The sequence below is a fragment of the Oryzias melastigma genome, linkage group LG19 (genome assembly GCF_002922805.2).
Source record: "Oryzias melastigma strain HK-1 linkage group LG19, ASM292280v2, whole genome shotgun sequence".
Taxonomy (NCBI): Eukaryota; Metazoa; Chordata; class Actinopteri; order Beloniformes; family Adrianichthyidae; genus Oryzias; species Oryzias melastigma.
Window position 1 is genome coordinate 11,617,137 of NC_050530.1, and position 10,966 is coordinate 11,628,102.

At 37.5% G+C, this 10,966-nt stretch overlaps 1 protein-coding gene across 1 annotated transcript; it reads right to left on the reverse strand.

Annotated features, from left to right (window-relative positions):
- Positions 1 to 706: 706 nt before the first annotated feature.
- On the reverse strand, positions 707 to 10,582 carry LOC112153861 (pyroglutamylated RF-amide peptide receptor). The gene is made up of 6 exons (XM_024284305.2): positions 9,859 to 10,582; positions 8,550 to 8,708; positions 6,723 to 6,784; positions 4,130 to 4,365; positions 2,273 to 2,370; positions 707 to 2,186 (listed from the first exon to the last, which is right to left on the reverse strand). Exons 1-6 carry the CDS (start codon positions 10,493 to 10,495, stop codon positions 1,789 to 1,791), a joined length of 1,590 nt encoding a protein of 529 aa, XP_024140073.1. The 5' UTR covers positions 10,496 to 10,582; the 3' UTR covers positions 707 to 1,788.
- Positions 10,583 to 10,966: the final 384 nt, after the last annotated feature.

Consider the following 10,966-nt stretch of genomic DNA (forward strand, 5'->3'; position numbering starts at 1 on the left):
AGATCAAGTGGAACAAAAAGAAGTAACATATTGCAGAAAAAAAGTAAAAAAAAAAAATAAGGAGAAACAATTATTTTTGTCCATTTATCCTTGACATCCCTTCTGATATAAACTTTAAGGTTTAATCTTTTTCTAAATCTCTTGCATTACCGGTATATGGTTTTAAAGTTCTCAAAAAGTTTTCCTTTTGAAAAAACACGAAAGTACTTTGGGATTTAGGCTATAAAACGCCGTCACTACACATAAATGTGGCTTTTAAAAGTGTGTTTTTACTGTACGTCTTGTATTAATAAAATGTTTTTTTTTGTATTACTCCCATTTGTTTTTAAAAATACTTTTTGAAACTAATTTTAATATATTAGTACTTTTACTGTCATTTTTTCCTTGTTAACAGTAAACTAAACTAAATCCATCTGTGGTGGATTTTAAATGTAGAAACGTCTCAGGAACAAGACGTATTCTTTTCTTTCATTTGAGAATAAATGCATTTGAGGTATAGCAAAGATTTAAAAGAGAAAAAAGGAGGTACCACTTTATTACAAGATAACAGAACCAGAACCAAATTGACTCATGGATTATTCAAAGTAAAAAGCTAGACCAAATTTGTCATCAAATTACACATGAAACTTTTTTGGAAATTACAAAAATATGTTTCTGCATCCCTTTATGAAGTAAACACATTTATAGTCTAAAAATGCTTTTTTTGGGTCTTTTCTTTAATCCTGTTAGTTCACGTTGCTTCCCTTCTGATGTGAAACGGCCTCTCCCCGATTCATTGTTGTGACAGATACATTCATGACTCTGCGTGTACGCAGATTTTATGCAGATTCCATCTCCACGCGGCAGAGCGGTGACAAATTACAGACGTTTTGCATTGATTTGAATCAGAAGCAGATAACTGAAGGCAGATTTAAACTCCAACCACATGCTGAGTCCAATTTTAGCCTCGGTAAGCACCAACCCAGGTGTCCCAAAACCTTTTTTTCCATCCACAGCGTGACTGAGATGAGACATCGATGGTTGATTTTTTTTTAGATTCTTGATGTGCAGCCTCTGATTAATTACAGCAGCTTGAATGGATCACAAACGAGGACTGTCGAGGGCAGCTGGTGTTCACAGAGAGCAGCAAAAAATAAATAAATAATTAAATACATTCCTCAAAGCCAAATGGGATCAAATAATTAGAATAACAACACATGTCACAAATTAAATCCAAATATTTGGTATGAAAACACGTATGTTAACTTGCAGCTGATACACCTCACAGTTTGAGGAGTTTTTAAAACCTGGGATGAAAAAAAAAGCAGCTTTTATGTCACTGAGTTTAGCCAAAGTGGCTGATAAGCACCAGATGGCAGAAACAAGGCTACATGCAATTCAAAATACACAAATCTTTGTAAACAGAATATTCTTCAGACTTTTCCACAATCATTTCAAGTGCAACAAAGTTTGTCCATCAAAAATAAAGATGAGTTTTTTTTGTTCAAGACTGAACAAATTTAGATCAATCGAAAGCAAAAAATGACTTTTTCAAATGACTTCAGAATTGAAGAAAAACATGATTATTGTCTGTTTTTCCCCCTTTTGTTTCCAAAGAACGCCTCCTTCCAATATTCCTTAACCAGCTCCACACTGGAATGCACATAAATCCACAGAGAAATCCTGTCAGATTGTCTTTTTGTCTCCTCCTCATTCACTTATGTGTCGCTTGCAGCTGATGGCGTCATTTCCCAGCAGGCAACAGGGGGTGAGAGCTCCAAAACTAAAGCATCAAAGCCTCAGATTTTCTCATTTGACTTGCGTGGAGCTGTTGGCAGGGAGTTCCGTTTGGATGGTGGAGATCTTCTCTCCCATCCCTTTCAGCGAGCGCTCCCCGTGCAGCGAGCTGGAGGCGCCTTTCTCCGCAGAGGCCTGCTCCGAGGAGTTCCCTTCATCCGGGTTCAGGAAGGCCTCTCGGCTTTGGGGTTTGATGAACTGCACGCTCAGGCGCGGCGCCACCGTGGCGCCGCTCTGCTGGTTGGGCTTTCGGATGCAGCGGGAGAGGGTGGAGACGCAGGTCTTCTTGAAGTTCTCGTTCATGAAGGCGTACACGATGGGGTTGTTGAAGCTGTTGAAAAAGCCCACCGCCTGGACGATGGCGATGATCATGTTGAGAGTGACTCCGTCGTACTTCTTCTCCAAGTCATCTGGAGGTTTCCACACAAACAGAAGGTGGTTAAACGTGCACAGAAACACCTCAGAACATGAGTGGGAAACAAGCAGAAGGACTCACTGTACTCAAACAGCATGTGAACCGTATGGAATGGTGCCCAGCAGATGGTGAAAAGCAGAACAATAGTCACCATCATTTTAACAGCTCTTTTCTTCTTCCTTTTGAAGAAAAACAAGAAAATGAGTCACCATTATACCGTGACAGATGTAATGCTGCATATCAATCTCTGCAACAGATCACACAAAGGAGGACACTTTTCTTTCAAGACGACTTGATGCAGCAGCAAATGCATGGAGGGGCCTTAGCAACCACACTCTCAAACACCCTCCAGGCCACTTAAAAACCGAGTTGCTGCTGTAAATCATAAACAGATGATGAATAAATAGACAGAGGGGCAATTATCCACCCTTCTTATCTCCATTGAAAGAGAAATATAGAGATGAAATATTCATAGTACAGAAAAAAGTGAGAATAGAAGCTTCATTTCTTTTACTTTTCTCACAAAATATATCAAAATAAAGAGTCGGGTCCAGGCGCGGAGCTACAGGGGGGCAGCAAAAACCTTTGTGCCCCCACTTTCCCCCAATTTTCGACTCAATGTTAGTACAATTATTGACAAAGATATAAAAAAAATCAATACAAGCTTCTTTAGACATTGCTAAAATAACAAAAGCAACATTTTTAAATGAAATCAAGCATTTCTACAAAAATGTTTTGAACTGAGAATTGCTATTTTTTATTATTAATAACAAGAGTAAAAGTGTTTGAAATAGGCAGTTTTTTTCTTCTTTCATTTGTAATGACCTTCAACTCTGCGGCTCTCATTTGCCTCCCTCCCAGTCTTCTGATTCTGAATTTGGTAATACGGTGTACTATTGATTTGGGCTGAAAGTCATCCAGCACCAGAGCACCTGTTCAGAGAAACCATACCTTGACAGTGTCCTCCAATTATAGTAATATAAAACAGCAAACTTAAGTAGAAAATTGTTTTATATTCAGAAGCTGTATTGTTTTTTGGGTATGATGATACATAATTGATTTGAACAGTAAATCAAATCTTTTATGATCTATACTTTCTTGTGGAACTAACCTTCATCTCTTTAAATTATTCTGGGAAAACAGCCATCTTTAAAAAATAAAATCTCGACAGACAAGTAGATTGACTTTTCAGATTACCGCTGATTGATACAGGGGAGGACCTCAATTATCCAGAAAATCAATGGAGGAGGTTTAGATATGCCAAGTAAAAGCCACCAAAACGTAATGATTTAGACGTCATCTGCAAAGAAGAGAGGACCAAAACTCCTCCTGATATGTGCAGGATCATGAACTACAAAGTCGTTCCAACTAGAGGGTTTGTGTCAATGAAATGCAAATAATACATATTTTTATTCCAGTACAAGTAACCTACAATGTTCAAAAAGATGGAATCCTTTTAAATTTAAAGGAAAAACGACATTTATTCCTGAAGAGAGACTTTTGAGGTTTGTGGAAGCAGCAGGGAGACGATGGTTGAGGGTGTATTGATCATGGCCATTTCGCTTTTTCCACACAGTTCTGTTTCCTGCTGATCCAAAATGACATTTACTCAGATTTACCCCAGACGACCTCTTTTCACAATGTGAAGCCCTGTGCATGTAGAGCCATCGTTCCCTTTTGCAGACGAATGCAGTATGAACTCACAGCAAATTCTGCTATTTTAAATCTATGTTCTGTTATACACTTTTATTTTTTGAACTTCCTGACTAGTTTTTAAAATTGATAATCGATGAGCAAACTAATGTCTGTGTTTAAGAAAGCAAGCAAATAATAAATTAAATATCTGATTTTTTTAAATTAGATTTCTGCATATTGATGTTTTTTGTGGCTAAAAAAGATAATTTTTTTGATCATGATTGCCCCAGTAGTCATATCCACCTTGAAATCTTGCCGATCTCCCTGTGGTTCATGGTGCTGAGAACTGAAGCGTCCCCGACCCTCTTGCGGATCCACAGCTCGATTCCGATGCGGGTGTAGAGGAAGAGCATCGCCGTCAGGGGGAGCAGGAAAAGAGCCACCATGATGAAGGTGGTGTACGCCTGCCTGTAGGTGAGGGAGCTCCAGCTCTCCTGACAGCACACGTGGTAGTGATCGTACAGGAAGTCATACTTGACCTGCAGAGTGGAGGAAAAAAGGCTTTTAGACCTGCAGGAATCAAACTAGCACAGATCATTGAAAATGGATACAAATAGAAGGAGGATTTCTAAATGCTTTAATGGCTGGGGGTGCAACACCAGGTTAGAAATGAATTTATACTCCTGGCTGAGAGGATGAATGAAATCTGAGGGATGGACTTCACTTTCCTAAGCAGCTGCTTATTAAAAAAATGTCTTCTATGCATCAAATTGTCCCCAGATAAATCAGTTTTTGTCACCTATAGATTTAGAGTTTTAGAGAATGAAGTTTCTAACTCTATTAAAGCACAGTAGTGAGAAAAAACTCCTTTTAGTCTTCTGTTTTGTACTTTTCTTTGCAAAGGAAGTGCAAAAAGTCAAACTGTGAAAGGAGGTTGTGATGCAACTACTGCTATTTTTTTCAAACGTTTAGATTCCAACTGTAAAACCACAGAATCCTCATTCAACACACACAAAAAAAAATTAAAGTCAACTTAGATTATCCAATTTTACATGTGAAATACACATATTAAAGATGTATGTGTTATTAAAACAGTTAAAATTGACAAAAAGGACATAAAGCAGAACAGCAAAAACAATTTTATGGAGATCTGTCCCCAGATAGCCACAATTTCTGCTTTCTCTTTCATTAAGTTGGAGCCACTTTTTACTTCATCTTAATTTCAGTGTTTTGCAAAGTTCAACCTGACCTGAAGGACAATCACACAAACTAGCATATAGCGACCCAATACTATTTTGAGGTACAGCCAATAAAAATAACCAAATTCCTTTCAATTAAGCAACTTTTCCTCACTAATCAAACTAACTGATAATTTGATTTTTCAGGGGTTAACACAGAGATGGGTAAACAACGACCCAGAGGTCATATGGCTAAACCATTTAATCTGGTCCGCCACACTGGAATAAATTAGAATGATAATCCATATCAATATTTTAATTTCTCTGTAATTCTTAAGTGGTGCACCACAAATAAACTGACTTTTATTTAGCAGATTTGTTGATTTTCTGAAGCACATCTGTGTTTTTTAATTCGTTTTTCCAATCATTACAACAGAACAAACACAGATTTTGTGTGTTTTTCCCTGAAATACATCAACCAATTGGTGCGATTGGCACTAAAAAAGGAAAAAAAAAAACATTTTTTTTAATTAAATAAGGCAGCCCACATTCCATGTTGTTTCTTTCTCATATGAGGTTTCTTCCCAAAACACTTCAAGCCTCTTGGAGAACCCTTTGTGGCCCACGAGCCAAAACGTTTTTATATACATACAGTGTATAATTCTAATTATTCTAATTATAATCTATCTTGTGTCTTTCATAATCATTTCTTTCTTTGAGCATAAAGATCTGATTGATACATTTCTGGTTTTGATTTCAAATCTTTGGGGATATCATGATCCTGACAATGCAAAACAGGCATTTTAGAAATAGTTAAAAAATCTTCACCCTGGTTGGCAGATTTTCTTTAAAATTAGCATTAAAAAAAATCCCAATGGTTTAAGAATAATGGTTTTACCAGGAAATCTAGACATGTTTTCTCAAACTCAGATTATTTTCTTTTAAGATTATTTTTCTTGTAAGACAGAAAATATGACATTTTTTCTTGAACCAAAACTCTTGACTTTCTAAAGACTTTCTGAAGATTTTTTTCAAATAATTTATGGGTGTGATGTATCTCTCCAGTCAAAAGGATCAATCATCCTCCCCGAAAAGTGACTTTTACAATTGGAAACAATTCCCTGGAAGAGGAAATTGTAATCTGCAGCACAACTGACTTCAGTCTAACTGTAATTATGCTAAATTTTAATGCTTACTGGTCAGTCGTGTGAAAACAAGCTGCAAAACGTAGAAAAAGTCACCAAGAAAAGTAACAAACGTTGAACTAGACAGCACAAAAGCAGCAAAGTGCTACACTTTTTAAGTGAGTGCAACAGTATAAAACTTTTTTCTTTCTTGTAAAATATATTTTGAATTTGCTTCCATCCCATCCATCAATGACTCAGAGTAAACGATGCCGGTAAAAAGTGAGGCTCTGTACGATGAATAAATCAATATATTACTGAGAGCTCAAACGTCTCTGGAGAGTCCAGCCGACGCACAAAACTCCTGTGAACATTTGAATCTTCAACTCCTGTCAAAACTGAATCAATAGACGTTTCTCTCTAAGTTTAACTACTTTAAATCTCACCTGTTCACAAAGTTTCGACAAATCTGGGCTTGAACCAACTATAATTTAAGGAATTGGTCTTGACATTTACATTGATGCTTGCTAAAAAGTTTTACGAACAACAGTAGAAGAAGTAAAAACAGTTATCCAATAGGAATATACTTATTACCTGCAGCTGCTGCACAAAAAGCATCGGAGAACCCACAACCACCGAGGCGATCCATACAAGTCCTGTGGGACACACAGACAGGTTGTGAAAACAGCTTTTCAGAATAAAACTTCTACTTTGAATACAGCCTGAAAAAAACTCCCCAAAGTGCTGCTGCAACATAATATCCCACATCTGTCAAACAAAGTGTAATAAAGAAACCGTGAGAGAAAACAAGTTTTTGTTAGTACGGTTTTAAGCCAAAATAAAGAAAAATAAATGTGTTCACATCTACCTGGCCCCTCATGATGTAACATTTTGAATGCAATTATTTAAACCCGCACAATCATCTTTAACAGTTTAATTTCAAATCTCACACTGATTTAGTCAGATTTAAAGACTAAACTTCAACAAACCTTCTACATGGTCCAATTGAGATGTTTGCTCTGTTGTGGCCCAGATTAAGAACTAGTTTGACTAGAGAAACCCAACAGTTTGAGCCCATCTCCTAAATGCGTCTGAGTATGGTGGTTTTTGAAGCTGTTCCTCCACTAATTCCACTCTTTTGGGCTGTCTGCCAGGTTTTTGAATCTTTTGATAATCCGCTGAAGCCCAGTCCTGCCTCATTCTGCCTTCCATTTGACTTTCCTTTGATCTGCTTGGACACAGCGCTCTGTGAACATCCAGCCTCTTTAGCGATGAACTTTTGTGGCTTACCCAGACTATGGATGGACTAAATGTCCATTCTGGCCTATGGTCTTCTGGTCATTTGTCAAGTCTGACATCTTCCCCTTAATTAAACCAAACTGAACCAATTTCATGACATGTGGAGGACCTGTGCAGGAGTAGATGATTAGTTGGTTTAACTTAGTTTCAAACATTTAACTGCAGAAATTTGGGCAGATTTCTCCAAAGTATTCTAATTTTCCAAAATATGATTTTTGTGGGTTTTATGTAAAAATAAACAAATACATACTTGAAATTTTTGAATGCATTTTTGGAAATTAATACACTTTTCCATTATATTCATTTTTTTGAAAGGCTGTATATATTCAAAACACTTTATTTTCAATCAGATTATTAATTTCTTTGCAATGCATACATCTTAAAAATCTTTTAAACCAATTTTGTTTTTAACATTGCTTGTATTTTTGTGACTTCCTGAGATGATTCCTTCAGCAAACTCTGTTTCTTTAAGACATTAAATCATCAAAACACTTTTTTAGATTAAAAAATTTCTACTGTTATTTTTGTGTCACGTTTAGTGACCATAAGAAACAAAACAATGTATCTGTATGCCTTTCACAGCCACAATGGCATTGGAGATGCTTAACACGAACAAGTAAATACATCTATTGTGTTTTTAGATTACGTCAATGAACATTCTTCCCATTTTCTTTGATAAAGCTATGTAAAAACAAAATATTCAGATTGAAATTATGACTTTTTTTTTACAACTATCTGGATTTGATTATGATTTTTTTCAATACCTTAGCATTAATCACCATTCCAGTGAAAAGAAAGGTGAATAAAAAAAAAATAAAAAAAATAAATTGATAAACCATGCTTGAAAATTCTGAATAAAAGTTTTATTTAAGCAGGAAACAATGAAAAAGAAAACTATTGGGAAGTTTCTCTGAAGATAAAGTTTTTAAAAAAGTAAACATGTTTGATTGATTATTTAATTGCTTTAACGCTATTTCTTCTCCAAAAAAAAGGTTCGATTTGGAATTGGCTTTGCAGATTTTAATGTTGAATGTTCTTCTATTACATCACAGAAATCCTCTACACACACCTTCCTTTTTGTGTTAAAGTACCAACACACATGCATGTTTTAACACATCATACCTAGCATCTTGTATGCTCTTTTGGAAGAGTACTGCCGCCTCATTTTCAGCGGGAAAACAATCCCCTGGTATCTCTCAATAGCGATGCAGGTCATAGTGAGGATGCCGGTCACGATGGCCGTAGTCTGCACAAAGGGCACGGTCTTGCAAACTAGGACCCCTGGAAAGAAAGCAAAACCATCAATGGAGCCCTGACTGAGAGAGCAAGGTGTGGGCTCATTTTCCTGCTATTTTTAGATCAAAGCAATAAATCGAGGGCGAAGCTCTTTAGCACTTTCCAGTGGGGAAATTAACTGAAGTGACGGAGCAACCGTCTGTGATTACACGGCCCGGTGGCTTCACAGATCTCACACAATGAAGCACAGAGCAGGAGCGTTTCATGCTCTCAGTGAGAGCCGAGGGCTGCAACTCTTCAGGTGTGTGAGAGCTGAGGGTCCACCAACTGCTAAAGCACCCTTTATTAAGGGCTATAACTCGACATCACACTGTGGGTTTATATGCACAGTGTCATTTGCCTTTCATGGTGCTTCAAACTTCTGAATTAAAACATCTGCTGGCTGCATATTTTTAACCCAAACATCCAATAATCCATAAATGTTTATATTCCTTCAGGGTTAACAAAAACATGCAGTAAGAAAAAGTCCTCAATCAGGTATTCTGTGACTTTTGACCACTTTATTTCCACTCACTAAAAACCCCATACTTAAAAATAACCCAATAGGTTATTTATGGTTAAAAATTGACTATATATGCTTTATTTTATGATTATTTTAACAAAAAACTAAGAAAAAAGCACAAATTTGTTTCAAATGAAACATAAATGAGCATTGCTCCATTTAACAATATATCCCAACATGAATAACCCAAGAAATGGGTTGAAGGGTGCAATATGAGGCTTATTAGGACAACTTTTTGTGAGTCTGGTTGACAAATTGTAAAAAAAAAATAAAAAGTCACGGCACTAAAGGAATTTCTTGAACTTAAATGTGTTTTTTGTGGATTTGTTATCAATAATATCAGTATCAATTTCTTCCAGCCTTAAATCAATATCAAATATATCAAAAATTTCCACCAGGTAGTAAAATATTATTTTTTTTTCCTTCGTATAAGTGTTTTTTTTCCAGGAATTTATTTTATCCTTCAGCAACTTTAAGAATCTGATTCATCCTCCAGCTCATTATTCTCCTCATTCATGTTCTAGCTCCATTTGGATGCAACATCTTCTTGGAAAAGGTGAGTTTTTTTCTTCTACAGAAGGTAATTTTTCACAAGGTGACATCATAAAAGCTGAACTGTTAAATCCAACTCACCCCCAAACCACTCTGAAGAGATATTCTGCAACAAAGTGAAAGGGATGCAGAAGAAAGTGATGAGCAGGTCGCTGACCGCCAGAGAGCAGATGAAAATATCCGTTGCTGTCTGGATGGCGCGCTTCTTCACCACTATATAGATGACCAAAGTGTTTCCAGCCAGAGCCAGGACGAAGATCAGCACGTACATGATAACGAAGGTGATCTTGGCGCCGCGCGGCAGCTCGGGGATGTAGACGAGCGGCTGGATGTTGTAGGTGTTGATGAACTCCTGGCGGCTCAGGTTGTAGTACTGGAGCATCTCCTGCAGCACTTCGGGGGTGATTTTGGAGGAGCCCTGTCCCGAGTCTGTGGAAGCGGCCGCCATCCTCCCCGCCGCCTCTGCATGTGTCCACAGAGTTGCGCGCGGAGCAATCTGGATGTTGCGCTGCGTCCTTGGAGACTCCGCGACTGTTGCAGCTTCTTCTTTCTGCGGATCCTCTGAAGCTTCTGAGTGAGGGAGTGAGTGAGGATGCGTTTGGGGGGTCAGGGGAGGCTTTGTCAGAATCCAGCACAGCCCACTTCCATGCAGAAAGGAGTTGGAAAAAATGCGTAAAACCTTGGAAACCTCTTTCAAAAAGAAAGCAACTTGGACCATTTCTGGAGAAATATGATGCAACCGTGCTTTAATACGTAAATACAGCAATGTGATGCACTTTATTCTGCTTATATCAGATGTGGTTACAAAGCACTCTCCTCTCAGAGATGTGAAAATTGATTTTTATTCATTGGTATGAGTCAGCCTGTATGTTTCCAGCTATACATTCTGACAGAAAGACCACCCAGTCTACTTTTTTATTCTGAAGTAGCATGTATAATTACTTGTATGATCAAATAATGATTCAATCTTCCTTTGCTGAGTTGAAAAACTGCCTTGCTTCATCTGTCTGCCTTGTTGCTCCTAACTTTCTAGCCTTTTATCTGAATGGATGTGCAGCCCTTCTCTCTTAAGGTCAGAGCTGCGTTTATCAGCCTCATAGCCCCACACAGCTGTTCCAAAGTGCTTTGTATTTTCCTTCTCTGTTGTAAACACTTGAAAGTCTGCATGTCATCGAGTGCCTGAGCTTCA